At 39.8% G+C, this 23,852-nt stretch overlaps 1 protein-coding gene across 1 annotated transcript in view; it reads right to left on the bottom strand.

Moving 5' to 3' along the window:
* The window catches only part of CAMK1D (calcium/calmodulin dependent protein kinase ID), a 219,803-nt gene that overhangs the window by 30,381 nt on the left and 165,570 nt on the right, over positions 1 to 23,852 (bottom strand). Inside the window, exons 4-5 of the mRNA XM_065743758.1 lie at positions 10,538 to 10,676; positions 3,981 to 4,107 (exon numbers count right to left, since the gene is read on the bottom strand). Coding sequence (XP_065599830.1) covers positions 3,981 to 4,107; positions 10,538 to 10,676 — 266 coding nt within the window. The remainder of the gene's footprint in view (positions 1 to 3,980; positions 4,108 to 10,537; positions 10,677 to 23,852) is intronic.

A 23,852-nucleotide genomic window follows, 5' to 3' on the forward strand; every position in this document is an offset into this window, starting at 1 on the left:
TAGAAGATGAGTGGGATCCATGCAAACCAATCCACGCACATAATTTACAAGGAGTTAAACCACAGAAGCTGATCTATTTTACCTCATTTATGTTGTTATCTAAAAGTTGGGTATCTACTCCCAGCTCATCACCTGGACTCTCTTTATAGGAAATGGAAGAAGATAAGAATGGTAAGCAGATAAGAAAATGGAAGATCTTTTCATTAGAAAAGGCTGTATTACCAGACCTTCTTATCTACTCTAAGTAAAGGTTTAGATTTGTATCTTAACAGAAGTACTCCCAGCTAAATCTAATTGGGGTGAAAATATCCTCAATGTCATCTTTTTAGCACAGGATCAAAATCTTTGACAAGACTCCTGAAAGAATAAGGTCTCTGAACTGTTGACAGTAACTTAATCTGGAAAGTAGAGCCTTTAAAGCCAAGCCAGTGTGCTCATGCATTACTAGCTATGCACATTTTAGACATCCAATTCAGTAAGTAACAATTTGATTTTCAGAAAGCTGATATTTCTGAAGAAGCTAACTTATAACTTTAACTTGTTCTATTTGATGAACTTCTGAGACACATAGACAGGAATTTGGTGTCTTGGATACCATCATTCTTTAGAGTTAAAACTAAAAAAGGTCAACTAAAAAAAAAAAAAAAAAAAAAAAGAATCACAGAGGGTTGATAGTATGTATTATTCAGGGAAATTAGGCAGAAATTGCATGAATTCTTGCATATGTGCAAATATGAAGGACAGGAAACCTGAGTTAAGATCAAGTGTTGTACAACATCAGAAACTTGTGCAGCACTTTGCACAATGGGATCTGACTGGATCCATTTCAGGGGATGATGTATAAAGAGTAACTGACATTAAAGATTTCTTAACTGAGTCCTGGTGTCTTTGGCATGTGATATGTACCTATTTTTTTCCAGGAAATTTAAAAGCAAAATTAAACTGACAAAAATGTATTAATTTCTCATTAAATCTCAGAAAATGGGATGTTCTACTTATCTTTAAATAAAACTGACAGAAATTATGTTTTAAGCCGAGAAACTTTCAAAGCTTCAAAGCTAGTTAAAATAGCTGGAAGAAAAACAAAAAGACTTGATAGAAAGGTGTGGAGGTTGACTGTATTTGTGTTGTGCTATTAGAGGGAAGATCTGTTGCATTTACTGAGGGCACTGGAGCGAGACTGGAAGGCACAAAAGCTTTCAGATGCAGACAAATTGCAGAATGTGTATGCAGAGGACATGCAATTGGGTGTAACACTAACAGAGGACTATTTGTCAGCATTACTGTGATGAATGGCAACAAAAACATTCACTGCTTCAAAAATGTTGTCTGGGCAACAGATTATTTAAAAAAAAAAGTAGCAATAACAGGAGCTCTGTCTTGTGGAAAAGGGAAAAGGAATAGAAAAACATCTAAAGAGGTTTTCTTTGTGTGAGAAGTGAAAAACTCCTGTCAGCACTTCTAAAATAAGTGACCATGACTTCTTGAACCACATTAAGTAAATCCTGTGTTCAGGAACGTCATAAATGACCTGAAGGCACTTGTGTAGCTATCAGCATCCAGATCGTGTATGAGAGCTCTGAAACACCTGTCCAACTACAACAATTGATAGGATGCCATCCAGAGAGATCATGACAGTGGATCCAGGAGTACACTGTAGAATCACAGAATTGTTAAGGTTGGAAAAGATCTCTATGATCACAAATCCAACCATCAATCCAACCTCATCATGTCCACTGAGCCATGTCTCTCTTCAGAGGTTTCCTTTCCAGTTAGGGAACTAATAGCAGAATTCCTATATGTGAGCCCTGTAGACCAGACTAAGAATTAAGGCAATGTTGGGGCTTAATCCATAGGTAAAGACATGTCTTAATGCTTGTGCCTCAGGATCCACGTGCTCTGGCCATCACAAAGCAGCACTTTCTCCTGTCAAATAATGCAGAAGTTAACAGTGGGATTAAGTGCTGGTTGGCAACCATGGAGTTATGGAATTTACCTTATGAAGTTCAACATATGCAAGTGCAAGCTCTTGCAGATAGGTCACAGAAACCCCCACTATCAGTACAAACTAGGGGACAAAAGGATTGAGCACAGTCCTGTTGAAAAAGACACGGGGGTACTAATGGATGACAGGTTGGACATGAGCCAGCAATGTGCCCTGACAGTCCAGAAAGCCAACTGCATCATGAGCTGCATCAAAAGAGGCGTGGTCAGCAAGGCAAGGAAGCTGATTCTGCCTTTCTCTTCTGTGCTGCTGAGACATCATTTGGAGCACTGCATCCAGATAAGGAGTCCTCAGGGTGACGAGCACCTGTTGGAGTGCTCCCAGAGGAAGGCCATAAAACTAATCCAAAGGATGGAACACCTCCACTGTGAGGACAGGTTGAGAGAGCTGGGGCTGCTCAGCCTGGAGAAGAGAAGGCTCTGGAGAGACCTGAGAGTGGCCTTTCAGTATCTAAAACAGGACTATAAGAAGGAAGGGGACAGAAAGAAGACTCTTTAGCAGGCTTTGTTGTGTTAGGACAAGGAGAAAATAAAAGAGGGGAGACTTAGATTGGACATAAGGAAGACGCTTTTTAAGAATAGGATAGTGAATTTACATGTATCTTGAAGACTTAGTTCAGTCACTGTCTATTTCCAAGCAAAATAAAAATTGATAATTAAAGACAGAAGAGCTGATAGTAAAAAATAAGAAAATTGCTGTCTAAGCCCAGATCTTGTTAAAGCTTTGCAATATTTCCAGTCTGGTGTGATTACACAGGACAGGTATTCAGGCTGTATGGAGGGCGTTTTGACTCATGTGCCTATGGTCTCATGTCATCTTGATGGGAAACAAAATACATTACTTTTTTTTCCTTGATATTATCAAGACAAAGTGTGCCTGAGTATCATGAAGGTAATGCCTGGAAAAAGGTATTCCTGGGACAAATCTCGGTTACTATGTCATAACTTGATCATCTTTTTGGTTTCTTATACCAGGATATCATCTGAGGTAAGATGGAAGAAGCAAAAGAAGCCTCTCTGTGACTGGTAAAAAAGATAATGTTTTTCCTACTGGACAGAAAATCTAACCTTGGAGAAGACACTGTCATTTTAGTTTCATGGATTTAACCACAAGGTAACCATAGACATTAATTTTGCCCCTTTCACCTGGCTAGCTAGCTATCATAAGAAATACTAGCTTGTTGGATGTCCCATGCATGAAGTAAACTTCATACTTTTTACTTCAAGTAAACTTCATACTTTTTATTTCAAGTAAACTAAAATGTTTTCTCACAGATCCTGTCATCACCTACCCTATTTTTCTTGTATTCAGTTGCTTTATCTTTTTTACAAGGATAATAGTAAACGCACTTCTAATTGGTAGCCTGGCATGATCACTACTGAATGGACAAAATATTGAAGAATACATGATAAGTAACAATTTGCTACCACCTAAGAAGGCTCAGAGATCTAAAGAGTTTTTAAACACTTAAATGAGTCAGTAACTTAATGTAATTGAAATATAGGATTACTGAACTTGTCTGAATAAACTTAGCTCCTTCATTTTACTGTCTTCTGTCAGAGGATTCTGAGAAACACGATTCTTTATGATTAAAGTAATATGCTACATTATGTAAAGTGTCTTGGTATTATAGGTTCTTGTACATGCTTGCATTTGAGTATATTCTTCGCATGCTTCTAATTTAGCCACAGGCAGAAGATTTGACAAAAATTCTTTTGTAGAGAAATAAAATAATGAAAGCTAATCCTACAAACCATGAGCTGGATTGCAGGATTGTGATCTAAGGGAAAAGAGCACACAGGCTACACCATCAGCAACTTCTCAAATCTCTAGTTCTAACAAACATCTGCAAAATATCCAGTACTATGTAGTGGCACTTGGAAACAAATATTATTCTGTTTGCCATATCCCTTTTCACCATGTTTCTGTATTACAGTTGAGAGGAGTGAAATGACATTATAACCAAACCACTTACCAACATAGCCAGGAGTTCCACAGGCTGTGGACATCACATCTCCTTTACCCTCCATCTTAGACAATCCAAAATCACTGATCATGATTTTTGACTCTTCATCCTGGCTGTAGTAAAGCAAGTTCTCGGGCTAGAAAGAGCAAGCAAAGTGGAATATGAATGTATCAGTCTAGTAGCAAGGTTGGCCAATGCTTATATTTAATACAATCCTTAGTTATACCATGCACTAACATCATTTTGTTCTCTTAAATAAGAGTTGCTCTTACAACCCATATGGATAACATCTCCAGACTCCTCTATAGTGACTACTGGAAGAAGCAGACACCTTGAACTTCGAGTAACTTATCTGCAGTCATGAATTTCTCCTTTGGCATCCCAAATATGAACGAATCCTCATCTTTTATTTGTGAGGTGTGCCCAATATACAATTATTTCCACAATAAAACAAGGATTCATTTGAAAGCAGGTAAATATGGTAAATGCAGGTAGTGTAACATCATTTATTTATTTTTTGACACAGCTGTAGTTGGAGATATACAGTATAAATTAAAATGAGAAAGAGGAAAAGAGGGAAAGAGGGAAAGAAAGAGGGAAAGAGGGAAAGAAAGAGGGAAAGGGGGAAAGAGGGAAAGAAAGAGGGAAAGAGGGAAAGAGGGAAAGAAAGAGGGAAAGAAAGAGGGAAAGAAAGAGGGGATGGAAGAGGGGATGGAAGAAGGAGGGACGGAGGGAGGGAGGGAGGAAACAATAGATACTGGAGAATTTTTATATCTTCTCCATTGGAAATCGACTGTTATTGAGAGAGAAAATGACTTCAAAATCAAAAGAGTTATTCAGTGATATTTTAGCTACAGCTGATTAGGAAATAATGCTGCAGAACTGAGCACAGCAACTTCTTTATGCTGGAAGAAAACATGAGTCGCTCCTCAACTCCCTGAGACTTCTCACAAAGTCAGCAGGTTGGAATGTCCAACCACCTCCCACATGTCATTCAGCAAATCTTCTAAATGGAATCCTCTAAGCTGTGAATACCCCACAGCAAAGCTCTTGTTAGCTGCTGTGAAGAGCCTCTTCCCACGTATAATATTTGGGTTTATATTTTAGTCCTAACATCCTGGCAGCCCAGCAATAATAAGGTGCTATTGCACCACTTGGACCATGAGGTCTTCATCTATAAGAGTGATGGATATCCCGTGTGGGCTTCTTACCTAGAAACTAATACAATTGCCTACCCACAGGCAACACATTTTGTCTATCAGGCAGTATGTGCTTCAGCTGTGGGTTTCAATGAAATGATGAGAAGCAGATGGGACTGTGCAACATTATTAAATTCCCTGGGACACATCCAAGCTTGGATGTGTAAGAAGAAGCAATTGTACTGCAGCAGCTCTGGCATCTGTCCTTTCTTCTGCATCATAAACTCCTACTCTAGGGAAAGAGGTGGATGAAGAAGCAATGGAAGCCGACATTACCTTCACCCTACTCCGGGGTTCCAACTCAACCTCAAGTTGATATTGAAGTATTTTGTGTTTGCCTGGTTCCAGCATAAAATCACATAGCAATGGCTTAAACCATGGACATGATGACTACAAAGGATTTATAAGCTAAGGGAAAGTTGTAGCTGCAGCTGTGAATCAGCTGGGTCTGAGGCATAAAAGGAACAATTCTGTTCATTGAAATAAAAATAACGTTCATAGAATCATAGAATGGTTTGGGTTGGAAGTGGCATTTAGGATCATCTAGTTCCAACTCCCATCCTACAGGCAGGGACACCTCCCACTAGACCAGGTTGCTCAAAGCCCCATTCAGCCTGGCCTTGAATGCTTTCAGGGAGGGGGCATCCACAACCTCTCTGGGCAGCCTGTTCCAGTGTCCCACCACCCCCAAAATAAAGAATTTTTTCCTAATATCTAGTCTAAATCTGCCCTCTTCCAGTTCAAAGACATTTCCCCTTGTCCTGTCGCTACATGCCCTTCTAAAAAGTAGCTCTTCAGCATTCCTGTAGGCCTCCAAGTACTGTAAGGCTTCTATAAAGTCCCCCTGGAGCCTTCTCTTCTCCAGGCTGAAGAACCTCAACTCTCTCAGCCTGTCCTCACAGGGGAAGTGCACCAGCTCACCGATCATCTTCACGGCCCTCCTCTGGACCTACTCCAACAGCTTGATATCCTTCTTGTGCTGGGGGCCCCAGAACCAGATGCAATACCCCAAGTGGAGTTTCACAAGAGCAGAATGGCAGAATCATCTCCTTCAACCTGCTGGTCATGCTTCTCTTGATGCAATCCAGGATACAGTTGGTCTTCTGGGCTGCCGGCAACACATTGCCAGCTCATGTTGAATCTTTCATCAACCAACACCCTCAAATCCTTCTCCTTTGTGTTTCTCTCAAGTAATTCTCCATATAATCAGTAACTGTGCTTGGGATTGACTGATCCAGGTGCTGGACCTCACTCTTGGCCTTGTTGAACTTTATGAGGAATGAACACCTCTCATGCCTGTCCAAGTCCCTATGGATGTCATCCCTTCTCTCCAGCATGTTAACTGTACCACTCAGCTTCATATCATCTGCAAACTTGCTGAGGGTGCAAGTGATCCTGCTATCCTTGTCACCTACAAACATGCTAACACTGGTCCCAGAACCAATCCCTGAGGGATGCCACTCATCACCAGTTTCCACTTGTAGACTGAACTGTTGACCAAAACTCTCTGAGTACGACCATCCAGCCCACTCCTTATCCAGTGAGTGGTCCATACATTATCCAGTGAGTGGTCCATTTTTCTCCAGTTTGGTGACCAGGATGTCATGTGGGACAGTGTCAAATGCTTTGCACAAGTCCAGGTAGATGACATCAGTTGCTCTTCTTTTATCCACTGACACCGTAACTATCATAAAAGGCCACCAAGTTTGTAAAACACGACTTGCCCTTGGTGAAGCCATGTTGGTTACCACCAATTACCTCATCTTTATTTTTCATTTGCCTTAGTAGGGTCTTCAGGAGGATCTGCTCTATGATCTTGCCAGGCACAGAGTTGAGACTGACTGTCCAGTAGTTCCCTGCCTCTTCTTTTTTTCCCTTCTTGAAAATGGGGGTTATATTTCCTCTTTTCTAGTCAGTAGGAACTTCACCAGACTGCCACAACTTTTCAAATATGATGGATAGCGGCTTGGCAATTTCATCTGCCCTTAGAACTCATGCATGGTTGGGTCTCTGGACTTATGCACCTTCACATTCTTTAGGTGGTCTCAAACCTAATCATCACATACAGTGGGCAGATCTTCCATCTCCCAGTTCTTACCTTCACTTTCTGCAGCTTGGGCAGTGTGGCTAGAGTCCTTGCTGGTGAAAACTGAGGCAAAGAAGTCATTGAGCACTTCAGCTTTCTTATATCCTTCATGACCAGGTCTCCAGTTTTGTTCCTGAGTGGACTCACATCTTCCTTGGCCTTCCTTTTATCACTGATATACCCGTAGAATTTCTTGTTCCCTCTTATGTCCCTGCCTAGATTTAATTCTGAACTTTAGCTTTCCTACCCTGATCCCTGGCTGCTTGGACAACTTCTCTGTAGTTCTCTCAGGTAACCTGTTCCTGCTTCCACTCCCTATAGACTTTCCTTCTGTGCTTAAGTAAGTCCAGGAGCTCTTTGTTGATCCACGGAGAGGCCTCCCAGCATTCTTTCCTGCCTTCCTTTTTCTCAGGATGCACTGCTTATGGGCTTGGAGGAGATTGTCCTTGAATACTGACCAGCTTTCTTGGGCCCCTCTTCCCTCCAGGGCTTTCTCCCATGTCACTCTGCCAAGCAGTTCCCTGAAGAGTTAGAAGTCTATTCTCCTGAAGTCCAGAGTACCAACCTTGATGCACACCTTCTTTGACACTGTAAGGATCTTGAACTCCATAATTTTGTGGTCACTGCAGCCAAGGCTGCCCTTGAGCTTCATGTTACTCACCAACCCCTCCTCACTGATGAGGACGAGGTCCAGCGATCTATTTCAAAATGCTGGCAGCCATTCCAGACTGCAGAACTAAACCGGAAATCAGTCTCTAGTGATGGTGATCAGCTGCAGGTTTGGTAGAGTTGGAATTAAGAGAAAGACAACTATTTTCTAGCTATTCCTACTGATTCATCTCAGATCCCTAATTTACTCGTGTTTAGCAAGACCAAGAAATCCACCCATTTAAAACTTAAACCTGCTTAAAACTTAATTAAAGCAAATCCACTTTTTATAAAAAGAGCTGGTTAATTCAAGAAATATTAACAAGATAGCTCTGTACCAAGCAGAGCTGCTCCATCCTTTCACTCCTATTGCCAATCCTGGACTTCACTGGATTTCATCTGCTGCCATCTCTTGTTAGTTTCTGCTGAGTTATTGATACCAGAGACTTGGAGTACAGATCTGCTTTTCCTAACTACAGCAAGTACTATTTTGGAATCTGAATAACACATAATTGCAATAAATAACTGTTACAGATATTTCAAGAGTTGTATTTTTTCAGAGTGAATTCTTTCCCGGAGTTTCATTTAGGGGATTACAATTTGAAACTTGCACTTATCTTGACAGTTTGAAACCACAAAAAGCCTTATTACATTCCTATTTTAGCCTTCATGGTGTGTTTGTGCTAACAGATACTTCACAGCAGGTGTTCCTCATATACCGTATTTTATGAGTCATTTTAACAACAGATAAGCTACTGAAAAACACTTGCAAATAAAAAGAAAGAAAAAGAGCTAGTCTTCATCCCAAAATGCTGCTGAAGAAGAATTTTTGTTTGATCTAAATTCACCATATCCTTATATAAACTCCCAAAGCAATTTGTAGATTAATCTACTTTCCAATTATAATATGCCATGTTTTACTACGGGAACTATCTTAATAAAACCGATTTGTTTTAAAATATGAAAAAAACACTGTTTAGTTCCAAGAGTTACAGCATTCCTTTAAAAGATAGATAGGAATATTAAGAGTTCACACAGAGGAGTATCTCAATTAAAAAGAATGGGACCTTCCACCAAAGTCTCTCTTGGAAAAAAAGATGTCCAAAGTAATTTCCAACAAATAGAATTTGGGAGAGAACTAGTCATCATAAGAATAAAGAACACTTCCATACTGAAGCGCTTTGGAACTCTGATAATAAGAGAATATTTTATGTGATCAGAGTAGGAGCAGGAAATGAATGGGAAGTGTAGGCAGAACATGAAGACTATAGGAGACAGAAGACTAACCAGTGTCTCCTTGTGAAACAAAAATCAAAATATTATTTGGGACTTCTAGGACTAGACATCACAACGACAAAGAGGAAATAAATGATTGTAAATATCAGTGCATATTTTCATCCAGTAGATTTGAGATTTCACTTTAAAATGTCTCAACTCAACATATTTTTTATATATTTCTACCTTCTGTTATGTCATTCAAAGTGAATGTCATTTAGCATTCATTTATGGCAGAGGAGTCCAGGACTAAGACAAATCCCTTGTAGCAGTAAGGTGTGGAAAAGCATACAATTCCATGGGAACAGCCCCCACACAGCAAAAAGATTAACACTGAGAATAAATAATGCAATATAGTTAAAATTGCATTCAAAATTATATATCTATATCTATATATATACATCTTTGTGGCTCATGACTCCTCTGATGTTCGTTCAGTCTTTATATAATTTGACCTATTTTGCCAAATTCCAGTATCATTGCATGAGGACAACTCAATGCTACAGCATCAACACCTGAAGCAATTCCTGTTTCTAGCATTCTTCCAAAAACTAAACCAAAAGTGTTGCTTTATTCACCATTTTTTTAGTTTAATTTTTAGCTTTCTTTTGACATTTGTATTTTTTTTCTAATGTCTCCTACTGATTAATTATTTAAGATGGCTAAGGGCAGAGTGGTTTAGCTGTGTATTATGAAATCCAGGCCTTTCTGCTTATCCTAATGACATTTTTTTAAATATGAAAAGAAAATAATTTAGAAATAACGCTTGCTTGTCTTCACTGTAATTGTTGTGGCAGTGTGTTGTTCTTTTTTTGTATTTGTTGCTTAATCAGAAAAGCTGAGGGCTTCTGATATAATAACATGGTATAGTTGAAAGGATGACTATCTTAAAATGACATTGGCACACAATGATCCTTAGAAGAATTCTTGATTTGAAAAAGGTCTCTAGAAACACTGGATTAAATATCATGATGGGAAATCATTCAATCCTCTCACACAATTTATTTTTATTAATAATTTTAAAGTAAGAATAAATACAGCACAGCAAACTGGCAAGATAGCGTGCAATAGTAAGCACTTACACCCCAGATGAGATGAGCTTTTTGTCTTTATGTGATGTTCCAGATTTTAATGAATGACTCTTTCCCAAAATCATACATGCAAAATATCTGTTGACTCTAAGCATTGATTGCAAGAGCTCTTATTAAAATCAATTATAATGGAAGGATGTGTAGCCCTCTTATAGTAAATTCTTACAGAAACCTCCATCCCCAGGGGAGGCTGGTCTTAAATGCATTAGACAATTACACAACCTTCATTAACATCGATTGGAAGACTAGGTCAAGTTGTGGTCATACCTTGAGGTCCCTGTGGACAATGCCCATTCGGTGCAGGTAGTAGACAGCATCCAGGACCTGTCGGATCAGGGTGCTGGCATCTTTCTCAGTGTAGAACCCTTTCTCAACAATACGGTCAAAAAGCTCTCCCCCAGACACCCTAGAAAACATAACAGCATGTAGAAGCATGAGGACATGCCTTTTAACATGTCTTATTCCTCTCTAAAGAATGGTCATGGACATGCAGTATCCACAGACAGTCCAAATACATCTGGAGCTCTGGGGGGCTCTCCCACTGTCCCAACAAGCATTTGATTGTTTCACCAAAATCCAAGGGCAGGTATCTGTCTTAGAGCAATCTGGAGCAGCAAAGGGAAGAAAGGAGAGAAGAGAATAAGGGAGGAAAGGGAAAGGCAAGGGAGAGGAAGGAAGATGAGGATAGAGGAGAGGAGGGGAAAGAAAGGGAGGGGAAAGAAGATGAGGAGTGGGGAAAGGAGAGGACTAAACCAGAAACGACCATGCTATAAAAGAAAATAAACAATCCTCTACCAGAGAGTAGCCAAAAACACAACAGAACTTGCAGAAGGAAACCATAATTTTCCACCTCAGTTAAGAGTCAGGGTGAGTAGACACATTGGAGGTTGGAACTAGATGATCTTAAAGGTCTCTTCCAGCCCAAACCATTCTATGATTCTATGTACACTGTTTTCCAAGCTGTGACAACATTTTGAATTCAACTAGCATAGATGAACAAGCAGTACTGGTGAGTTCACCTTGTCCCTTTCTGCTGGTGCACACTGAAGTTTGTGAAGCTCCCTTCTAGTATGAGCTTTTGGAAGTCACATTTTGAATTGCAGAACATGGCCCAGTTTTTGTCATGGAGGAATGGCCCTCTACCCATAGATGTGTAAAATGTATGCTGTAGTCACTGCCAGTATCTACAGAGCATTAGTAAATTAGCAGTTACCCATACATAGAATCATAGGCTGATAGAATATCCTGAGTAGGAAGGGTCACACAGAAATCATTGAGTCCAACTCCTGGCTACACAGAGCACAACCCAAGATCCAAACCCTACATCTTGAGAGCACTGTGCAAATGCTTCCAGAGCTCTGGCAGTTTGAGGCTGAGCCCACTGCCTGGGCAGCCTGCTCCGTGCCCACTGCTGTCAGAGTGGGGCAGTCCCTTCCCTCACCCAGTGGCAGTGTTGGGCATGTTGCAAACCAAGGTATGGCTGGCCCTTTAGCCTCCAGGGCACACTGCTGACTCAGATTCAGTTTGCCATCAGCCAGAAGCCCTAGATCCCTTTTTGTAGGGCTGCCCTCCAGTATCTCATCACCCAGTTTGTACATATCATATAGCCAGGGTTGCTCCAGGTGCAGCATCCAGCACTTGCTCTTGTTAAACTTCATGTGATTGGCCATTAACAATCCCTTGAATTTGTCAAGATCTCTCTACAAGACCTATACAATACATGTATGTTCATTTATCAGCAGCCACAAATCCTTTAGTCAAATGAGTCTTACTTGAGTACAGCCTCTGCCTGGCACTGATAGCAGGCAGTTATTGATGGTGGGGCACAGATTATGAGTCCAATTAATCACCAGATGACATAGATGGGAAAATGATTCCACTGCTCAGAGAGGAAAGAAAATAAAACCTTGACATCCCACTATTTAATGTCTTCTATATTATGCTTTCCCTCTGCCCTGCTAGAAATAACACATTCTGAACTCAATCTTAAATAATAGACACATTAAAACTCCCTGGAGGAATACTGGGAGAAACAAAAGAGGAAAGAAATATCTGAGTAATTGAAATAATAAAACTGTCAGAAAAAAAAGAAAAAGAAAACCTGCCCTACGAGGGTAAATAAAAGATTTCCATTTTAACAAGCAAAACCTATTAAAAATAAAATGAATGTGATATGTTTTTTCAGCAAGTTGCACCACTTAGCATATCATAAATAGCGCTGTAAAACTTTCTTTAAAAACAAACCCAATAAAGGGAAGTAATAAATGATTACAGTCATTAAATACATATGGACTAGGAGTTTGTCATTATACAAACACTAGGTTATTCAGCCACAGGCACTCCAGGCAATAATCTGCTTGAATAATGCCATGAAGTCACTTCCTAGAGAAGTTTGGAACCTGAATGGAGGAGAAAATGACCAAGTTCAACTTCAAAATTGAAAAACAATCTGGAAAAAAAACCCTTACAACAATTAACAACAGATAATCCCCCTATTAAGTACTAGGCAAACAAACCAAATAGTCTGCTGAAATACTGACATTAAACTGAAGTCCTGCTGTAAAGGTGAAGTTCCCAACAACCTGAAGTTCTCCCAGGACATCCACGGCATTTTCAGTGGGGCTCGCAGATAAGCGCCAGTGTAGCCATGCCAGGCTGACAGTGGGGCTAGGAAAGCCCTACTATCATACCAAATTTGAGTGCCCATGAGTCTCAGCAGTGCAGGGAAAGAGACACTGCAAGTGGAGAATGCCCCAAGTGCTATCACACAACAGACTGCTCTGAGAGCACACTCTGAACTTCACATGGGAAACCATGAATTATAAACCTTTATTATCCAGGTTCATAGAGTCATTAAGGTTGGAAAAACCACTGAGATCATCTAGTCCAACCATCAACCCATGCCCTCTATACCATGTCCCTCATTGCCATATTTACCCTTTTCCTAAACACCTGCAGGGAAGGTGACTCCACCACCTCCCTGGGTTTCTCACAAAAGGAGTTGTACCATGTGTATATAGGTATGCATATACCTATATAGATGCACAGGATGTTGCTCCAAGCCCCTCTTAGCATGCCCATAGTAACGTGACAGGCCTTGCCACAAGAGAACAATCACAATCTCCATCTCACCATTCAGAGAAGGCAAATAGTGTTATTGAATCTGGCTCTTATTACTGGCAGTCTTTTTATATTTCCCCCACAGCTCTTTTGTTTCCCATGGATTGACTGTATTGAAAATTGAGCCTACGCAGTAATTAATATGACTGAACACAGCACATATCCCAACGAAAATGCCATGCTTGCTGCCTTGCAGTTTCATAGAGTTGCTTTGGTTGTATCTGAAAGGACTGCTTTAGTAGATATTGATTTACATCAGGTGCTTTCCCACTCAAAGACCCTCTCCATGTTCAGAGAGTGTGTTTCTGAACACATTTTTCCATTAAAATGACCAAATTCCCAGACCAGCCCCCTCTCCCTTCCCCTTATGGCTCATTCTTTAATCAAAAGCTTTTCTTAGTAAAAGTTAGTTCAGTGGATCTACTGTACCCAGGCTCAATCTGTTTATAATTTCCTTTAAACATGCGGAAAATATTCTCAACCTCTTAAACGACACACTGCAAACCAGAACATAACCCAGTCTGTGGTATTTATGATGACTCGGTGAACCGTTGGTGAGCTTGCTTATTCAGAGCTTTAACAGCACCCCAGGCACACACAGTGAGTTGAGGGACTCACACTCGCATTTACTTGTATCTTCTGTACAGGCAACTACTGGGACTGCCAGTGTGTGTTGCTCCCCTGGTTTCTGCTTGTCCACCATGCAGTAACTCTCCCACGGTTCACCAAGGGGCATGAGGAAAGACAAATGAAGGAGATAAGCTGGGTTACCACATCCCATATGGGCACCCTGAGCATCTTCCCTTATTGGCTCCAGGAGTACAGAAAACTATTTTGAAAGATTAACTATAAATATCAGTACTTTTCACATCTACTACAACTTTCACCTGAAGCTCTTTCCTCCAATGAGAAAATGGAAATAATATTTCTACTGGACTTTAGCACACATCACAGGCTGTCAGCATGAAGGAGGTCAGAAGTAAAAATAGTTCAATTCTGTAACTGCAGGAACTAAAGACAGAAACCCTCAGAGTTGCCTCAATGAAACAATCAGGACATATAGTAATGTTCCACAAGCCCTAACCTGCTAAGGAAGATACACTGACATCAAAATCCAAAGATCTGATGACTGTCAGTAGGACACAGCTTGGTCACATTAGAGACGGTGCTTGTAATTCCAATGGCAGACATAAATGCCACTCTGGTTCACAGAATCATAGAATCGTAATGGTTGGAAAAGACCTTTAGGATCATCAAGTACAACTCACCCACCATCACCACCCTATGACAGTATTTACCCATTTCAGTGTTTCCTGAGATCAAATCTTTTGGACATAGGGTTTCAATAAGAAGACCTCAGGTCTGTGCAGATGATGCAAACCTTTTAGGGATCCCAGCCTGGTGCTGGAGTCTACAACAGACTCTTGGGGTTCTCTGGTATGGGATTAGCTACAGAAAGTCTGCATAGACTTAATGAAGGTGAATGAGAGAACAGAGACAGCTGTTAAAAACAGACCCAGTATCTGTTGTTACATTTCCTGTCTTTTTTTGCGTGTTTGTCGTTCTGTCTGCATTTGAGGATTCTGTCTCTTGTTTATTCCCTGTTTGGCATTTAAATGTCAGCTGAAATCACCAGCACAGACTATCACACTGAACATCTCAGGTTAGGACTGGATTTAAGCAACTTTATGAATGCAAGTGGTTTTGTACACTCAAAGGAGGTATCTGGTTATTTGGGTTGTGAGGGCACTGTTGGCTGAACACAGTATGCGAATCCCATAAGATGCCACAGTCCCCATTAAAAAGGAAGAAGAGGTCATTCTAATGAAGTCCTAATAATTATTAAGGCTCTCTTCAAAGGTTGGTGGCCGTCTGTGTCACAAGGCAATTTCTGAATTTCTGCAATTTCTAATTTACATCTGTAACCAAGGGAGAGTTAAGGAGACATTTCAGCATTAGTAATTCGCCTTCAATTTACATTAATCCATTTCACCACCAAATTCATCATGAAAGAACCAAACTGACAAACAAAAAGAAAACAACTAGTGCTGCAGGTAAGGAGGAATGATGTGATCAGTCTTTTTGTGAAGCAACCAATTGCTTTGCAGTGTTACCAGGAAAGCTGAACATGCAAAGTTTCAGAGAAACTCTTTAACGAAAGATAAAACATCAAGCAAATCCTCATAATTTAAGGCTCCCAAACTCATAAATGTAAGCCAAGAATCAAACAGTATGGATTTCTGGTGTTTTTGCCAGCAGACAAAGCATCCACGCTCCTTGGGTCACTTTGCCAGGTATGTGCCTGACCTCTCCTTCTTTGAGGCTATGTGGACAACATTGCACATGTTAACCTTCAGATAAGCAAACGCAGTAATGAAATAACAAACAAATGGTGGAATTAAAAATATATCAGTCACATATTGATAGTATTCATGTTAACTTTTCTTTCATGCTGATGTCATACAGATAACTCTCCTCATTCATGCAACCCTGCATCCTCCACTGTCATTAAGCATAGGAACCTTCTATTTTTTTTAGGAGCTAGGAAAATAACACCATTGGAAATATTGCTTCCACTTCTTTTCCATTTGGCAAAACATTGGTATTTTTTCTTTTCCACCTCTTTTGGAGTGCAGGAGTTGCTCTGGATTGATTACTGCTTGAAAGTGTAATTGCTTTTTATCAGACATTTTACTGATGAACTCAGAGTCATCGAATCATTAAGGCTGGTAAAGACAACTAAGATCATCTAGTCCAACTGTCAACTGATCACCACCATGTCCACTAACCATGTCCTTCAGTACTACATTTACTCTTTTTCTGAAAACTTCCAGGGACTGTGACTCCACCACTTCCCTGGGCAACTTCTCAGTAGAAGATTTAAAAAAAAATAAATCAATGAATAAATAAAATTCCCACCAAAGCTATACAGAGTTTCCAGGTGGTTCCCTCCCAGAGCACACGAAGTGGAAGCCATGATCTAGACTTTGGTGTACAAGTCATCAAAGCACCATTAGGCTGGGCTAGAAGAACCTGTGCAGAAAGACAGAGATACTCCTAGGGACTCACCAGCATAGTTTATAAATACAGATCAGGGATGTGAATGTAAGAAGGATGGTCTCTGAAATTCGGAGCAAGAGGGATCTGAGGTCAATATTTAAAAAAAAATAAGTAAAATATGAGCATTATCCAACAACAGTGAATAGCTTACTGGTCAGAAGTTAAAACATTCACAGCTTCTTACAATATAAGTCAGGAAAAGCACATACCTCAGCTCCTAGGCATGAAACTGGGAGTGTGAGGTGAGATAAGAAAGACCGAAGGGAATGTTTCTAGGAAGTTCTGCCTCTGACTATTAGTTTTCTTTAATGAAGGAATTCTTATTTATACAAATATTTCCATTTAAAAAAAATATTTTGCTTTTAATGGAGAGGTTTTCTGTTTGGCTTTGAACTTCCTCTGCATTGTGAAAATGCATGAGAACCAGAAAGCAAACCTTTCTATTTCACCATCTGAAAGGAGAGAGAAGTTGGCTGCCCTCATCTCATTGTTCAAACGATGTAATGCATAAAAAGAAAATGAGTAAACAGTTTAATAGAGTTTAGACCCAGGAAGGAACCTTATGGCTATTCAACCTGACCTCTTGCAAATGTAATTATGTAATTAAAATTCTCCTAGTGGCCATATCCTGTGGTGTTAATCAGGCAAGGGCATATATTGCTAAAGAAATACTCTGTCCTGCAGAAACTTGCATTATTCAGTATATAACTCAGAAAACTGCACCAGCCTTCACATTTGCAGCACATCATAAAATGTTCAGCTTGACTGATGCAAGGACTTCTCCTTCTTATTGTAGCTTTGAATCATTCCCCTTAAAATCTAATGGTAACATAAATACATGCTCCAAGGCCACCAAAGAAAGGATATAGGATTAGTTTTGGCTTATTTTTTCTTGAATACTATTGCATGCACATGGTAGAAAGGAATGGATAAGTGTTGGCATGCTTTCTTTTGACAGCACTGTTCCAAACAACATTACAATGGAATTTATTCTGGAGGGCAGATGGCTTCAGCTCTTCATCACTTCCACAGAGGTGGCTACACCAGAGACAGTGCCTGTACCAACATGTACACATATATCTTCTCTGAACTGTTCTGGGTATGACCCTGCACACTATTGTCTTCAACAGTGCCAACCAGCAGTCACCTGGGAACACTGGTGGGAGGCAGTGGCAGAGATTCTTTTGCAGAAAACTTTGGGTAGAAGTGATTTGTGAGCTTTCAGAATCAAACTGTTCAAAATAATTCATTTTTTTTCCCCACATAAAAAGTGCTACATGACGCTGAGCAGCTGTAGTAACGTTGTACTTTGGAGAACAAATTTCCGTTTCCACTGGGGCAAGACTGTAAGTCCCTGGAAACCTCAGCTGAGATTTGCTTAGGGATGTAGCATTGTTTGGCAGTTAAAATCTTTGGAGACAAGATTTTCCTTCACTGAATCCCTACTTTGGAGCTCTTTTTAAATCCATGATTTTTTGAGGTCATTGCTATCTTCTGTAATTCAAAATTTTATTCTGCAGCTAAGTACTCAACACTGAATTCAAAATTTCCCCAGCTCCACCAGTGATAACAAGTGGAACAGCACTAAGAGTTAGCAAATGACAAAGGACCTCAGGTTTTAAGATTCTAGAGATTAAATCTTAGATTCATAGATACATTAGGTCATTAGGTTGGAAAAGACCTACAAGATCATCTAGTCCAACCATCCTTCTATCACCATCCCTACCCACTAAACTACTAAATCAAATCCCTTAGCACCTCATCTAAATGCTTCTTGAACAGCGCTAGGGATGGTGCCTCAACCACCTCCCTAGGCAGGCCATTCCAGTGCCTGACTACTCTTTCAGAGAAAATATTTTTCCTCAAATCTAATCTAAATCTTCCCCAGCGCAACTGATAGCCATTCCCTCTCGTCCTGTCGTTAGTTATCTGGAAGAAGAGGCCGACCCCCTCCTCACCACAACCCCCCTTCAGGAAGTGGTAGAGTGTGATAAGGTCTCCTCTGAGCCTCCTTTTCAATTTTACTGAACAAGGTATCTTACTGAACAACAGATTAGGGCAGTCCTCCGAATGTCAGCTATTGCTGTTTAGGAACCACGTATCTGTAGTAAAGCAACCTGCATTGATAAAACCCTGTATTATATAATCCTAAGTAACTGTAGCAAACTTGTGTACTGATACCATTCCTCTGAGGTCTGCAACCTCTATGAAGGGCAGAAGATGAGGCAGTGTTAACAGTTTGATTACTCTGGAGTGTGCTCCTTGCCATTTAAGAAAAGGCCTATGGATATGTCCATTGGTTGTTGAAGTCACTTCATAACTTGGCTTTTGTATCAGTCAGTGCTTAGATGTCATACATCAGGGGGGTTGGAACTAGATGATCTTTGAGGTCCCTTCTATCCCAAGCCATTCTATGATTGTATTATTCTATGAATCCTTATGAACAATGGATGCACCATGAGTTTCACTGATAAAAAAAAAACAACAGCATTTAAAGACATGTCATTAGAATATGCACAGAATTCATTAAATCAACCAAAAATTCAGTGTTGAATTACTCCTTGCTTTATATATTTCCTTATGTAGGATGTCAGTAAATCAGCCCAAGCACAATCACCATGCTCATTGTATACATATATTTACATGTATGCGATTTTGTTGCCTCAGTCTTTCTAACTTCTGGATTTTTCTAAATTCTGCTTCTGGAAAACAGAAGAGTAGAGCTCTGCAAAAAAACCACACAAGATATGTTTTCCAGTGTCTGGAACAATGTATTTCCTAACTGCCGTCATGTTCCTCAAGCTCTCCATAAAATAAATGGATGGTAAAATTCTGGAGGATATTCCTCACCTGACAGCAATTTAAAAGTAGGTCAGGTTTCAGCACTAATAGGTTGGGTTTGTTTTCTTTTTGACTTGTTTTCCAGTGGAAACCAACCTCAATGTCCTGCCAGTATTAACTAGGAGGAACAGACCTAAAAATGAGAACCAGTCTAACTGAAAATGGATGCCATAAATTATGCAATGTACAGTAAACAATTACGAAATATAAGATGAATGCATTAGGAAGAATTGCTCTAAATACCACAGAAGACCACAGAAAATATACTAAAGCTACTGTCAGCCAGTGCTTAAGCTGTCCAGATTTTTTTGTGAATAACACACAGAAATTTTCTTCCTCACAAGTAAGTTTGCAGGCACACTTCATTTGTGGAAAGAGATGATGTTAAAATAACACTGACTGATACTTGTCTCAATGCAGAAAGAACTCTGAAGCCCCTTCTATCACCTGTATCTCACATAAATTCTGTTTTTGTCTAGTTTTTCTATTGGATACATACAGACTCTGAGTTGTCCCACTGTTCTAGACGAGCACAACAGAGGAAAATCTAATTTGAAACAAAGAAATGCAATCAACCAGTCAAAATGTGTTGTTGCAAAAATTAACTTTCTAAGCAGTGAATGGAAACAATCCACAGGAAGCTATACATTAAACCAAAATAAGCAGCATAATACAAAATTATATAGGTATTATTTTATCAAAATGTTAAAAATATATTTATATACATTAAAAAGTTATTAATGTACTCTTCAGCTTCTGAGGAAGTGTGAAGAAACTTGCATGTTGAATCAATAAAGAAAACCACAAAATTCTAGTTGGTTATAATGTAATGTTAATCTGTAAATATCTGAAGGTAATGCAAGGAAAGCTCCATTCCATTGTACACACACAACTTTAAGATATACAATAATAAAAATCAGGAAAGAAATGATAGAGTTCCTTGAAATGCTCCGTGAGCACAAGAAAGCAAGTAGGAGGTTTGGGAAAAAAACTCAGCATAAAGAAGAAAATAATTTCTCCTTGTAACACTCACACATTCAGTGCTTTGACAAATTTAATCTCACTCAGTGTTGCAAGTCTACAGAATAAACACCTGTAAGTGAGCTATCACCCTTGGCTCCTTCAACCAATTCAAAGGAGAAATTTCTAAGGTGTGATGCTGCTAGGTTCACACTCTAGGACGTGACAAACAGAAACATCCATCTCTGTGTCCATTTGCACAAACATCACCTTGATGATCTCCAGGAAAAATAAGACTTAAAGATGATTTGGTCATCTCATCAAGGTAAACTATAGTCAAACTAGGAAAACAGAGAGAAGAATTAACATGAGGCCAGCCTACACCTCTGCGAAATGATAGGAAAAAGTCACAAACAAATGACAGAGAAAAAAGGATAGAGCTCTACCAGATAATTAAAGGAATGGAAGATGAAAAAGAGAAATATAAGGAATTATTTCACACGACATGAGAAATGGCAGATGTGGTGAAATTAGCAGGTGGCAGACTTAAGTAATTCTGGAAGAGATAAATCTTTGGTATGACCCAATAAAGCATCTTCTTATGGTTGTGCTCATCAAATTAATTATTGAATTATTCAGTCAACTTTGGCCTGAATGTGCATACCTACATTAAGGGAGTCTTGATTCACTCATTTAAAATCAAATATGACAGATTCATAGATTTTAAAGCCATTATGATAATCCAATCTGAACTCAGACAAAACAAAGACAGTACAATTTTTGCCTTAGATCCATAGCTCCTGGCTGAACAAAAGACTATCATTTAGCAGAGTATCCAGGCATGACTTGGAAGATACCATTAATCCCTTGTCTGCCTTATCCAGCAGTTAATTACAGACACTGACTAATTACATTAAGTTTCTTTCCAGTGATAATTTCTGATGGGCTATCATTGGATCTCTTTCAACATGGACTATAGGCTCTCTAGACATATTAAAGCAACCTTACTCTTTTTAGATTTTCCTACTCCTCCCTGATATTTCCGTCCAAACATGATAGTTAACACCTGCTTTCACAGCCTCTGCAAAGTGCTGCTGAGAAGCAGAGTGTATATAGAGTGGTATTTCGTTCTGGTCCTCCATTTGGAAGTTTATGATACCATGTTGAGTATTTTCACTTACATCTGCATTTCACTTACATCCAATGCTTTGGCCATTCCTGGACAGGATACAGAGCAGTACTAAGTATCTGTGTTTCAGTGCTGCACTGAGTATAACCTAAATAATATATATGTGTCTCCAATTACAACTCTATTCTGAACATCATTTGTTCAGTCCTTACACCTCATGATGTTTATCTCACTGCTGTCCGATTTAATATCCCAATCTTCAAGACTAGATAATGATTTTTTTCCAATTTTGAGTGAGATTCCAAACCGAATCCTTAAGCTCCATGTTTACTTGCAGCTTGACAGATGCCTTCTCCCACTAAAACAATGAATTTCCAAGCTACAACCTTTGCACTGATAAAGCATAGTAGGGGCCAGGAGGACATGTTGATTTATTGTGATTTGGTTGGTGGGTAGGTAGCTCAGATATTCTCTCAAAGCTTTAAGAAAAGATATATGATGCAGATGCACAAAGATGTTTTCTCAAAGAAAAAAGTAGGCATCTGGTTCTTATTCCTTGATATATTAAAAAAAAAAACATCCCACCCTGACAAAAACAAACCCTCAAGTTGGTCATGTGTGCCACCAAGGAGCTATTTATGGTCATCAGTTACCCTGGTATTAGCTCCTTAAGGAGACTCCAACCATGGTGTCTCCCACAGGATGTGGGAGGAAAGAAGTGCCATCAATGGCTAAAAAAGCCTTGGGCAAAACTGGCCAACAAGTAGAAAGGATGGCCTCCAAAGTGCTGGGGAACCACCGAGGGAAAACAGCTGGCCATGGAGAAGAAAGGACGATTATTGGAACAGGCTGCCCGGAGATGTGGTGGAAGCACCATCTCTGGAGGTTTTCAAGAAAAGTGTGGATGTGGCACTGAGTGACATGGTGTAGAGCAGTCGTAGGCATGGGTTGATGGTTGGACTAGATGATCTTAGTAGTCTTTCCAACCTTAATGATTCTATGAACCTGCCCACATCCTGTGCCTGCTTCCATCTGCCATCCATTCTGTCTGCTCAGTACTGTAGACTTGAACCAGATATCACAGCCACAAATTTATAGTTTTTATCTTGTGCAGTCACTGAATTTACTGTCTTCTGAATCTACTCCTGTCGGGAAAGCATTTACTGGAAAATAAAGTAGGACCCCAGTACACAAAAGAGAAAGTTTCCAGAATGTTCTACATAAAACAAATGTGCCCTGGGCTTATTTTAATAATTCTTCAATTATTGCCTTACTGGTGGCTGATTTAGTCCAGAGAGATGTATCTAATGGAAATCATCAATTTATCATGGAGATGGATTCCAAGAATCTAATCATACAAATGAAAACAGACACATGTTCATGCTAATAATGAGGGCTCCAGCAACAGAGAGAGGATTTTATGTATGTTATTTTTAAAGGTAGCTATTTACTCCTGCCTCTTAACGATTTGGGCTGGCCTACTGCCAGGCCTTCTGTTTTTTACTGGGACTGTCCCATGGCCTTGTAAATATCCACTTCCACATTATTGCTCCAAGGCTGCTCTCCATTCTAACACTTCACAGTTGCCTTGACACAGAAAACAACATCTCTCTGGCTAATCTTCACTAATCAACACAAGTAGCCCCACAGTAATTCTATTTTCAAGCCAGGAAAGCAAATGTCAATAAGCAAATCCTTACACTTCATGCTCAGTGTTTTAGGAGTTTGTATTACCATCACTTTGTTTATTTCACTAATGTGATTCAATAGGTAAATGTGTGGCAAGATGTGAAATCTGATGATTGAAAGAAACTAAGCCATAACTGCTACAAAACAAACAAACAAACAAACAAACAAACAACAACAACAACAAAAGCTTTGCTGGAAATATTGAAAAAAAAATGCTGCACCAGTTTCTCTCAGGTGCAGGAGTTGCAGGAATCACATCCAGTGCCAAAAGACCAATACAACACAGTTCAAAGCCTGTTCTCTGCCACACAGCAAGTACCTGGGCCATCTTCCCAAGATCCAACCATCAGCACTGCACACCAGTGGTACTGAGGTACAGCATATTGACATTTGTGTCCATCCCACACAAAATCAGAGTAAAAATCCCACTCTCAGGTGCAGCATCCCAAAGGCTAGAAAACATCATCCCAAAGCAGAGTTGGTGAAGAGTGAGGACCTAAACTATTTCTCCCTGCGCTTAAAGCATTTGACAAGGCTATCCTAAAGCCCCAGAAAAGCTTGCTATCTCCTACCCTTTGCTGTGTTCCACTCGGTTCTACCTTGAACTCTGCTTCCTAGAGACCATAAAAAATATAATTCCCCCATATTTCACATTTCATACTTAAAATGCCTTATAAAATCTCATTCATGACCAAGTCCCAAGCAATAGCAAAAACATAAGCTGTAGAACTGCATCAGCTTCAGATTACACACATGAAACTGTCCTCTCAGCAAGCCTTGCTG

Source organism: Cyrtonyx montezumae, unplaced genomic scaffold (genome assembly GCF_038088225.1).
Source record: "Cyrtonyx montezumae isolate F1298 unplaced genomic scaffold, pur_monq_1.0 scaffold_3, whole genome shotgun sequence".
NCBI classification, from domain to species: Eukaryota; Metazoa; Chordata; class Aves; order Galliformes; family Odontophoridae; genus Cyrtonyx; species Cyrtonyx montezumae.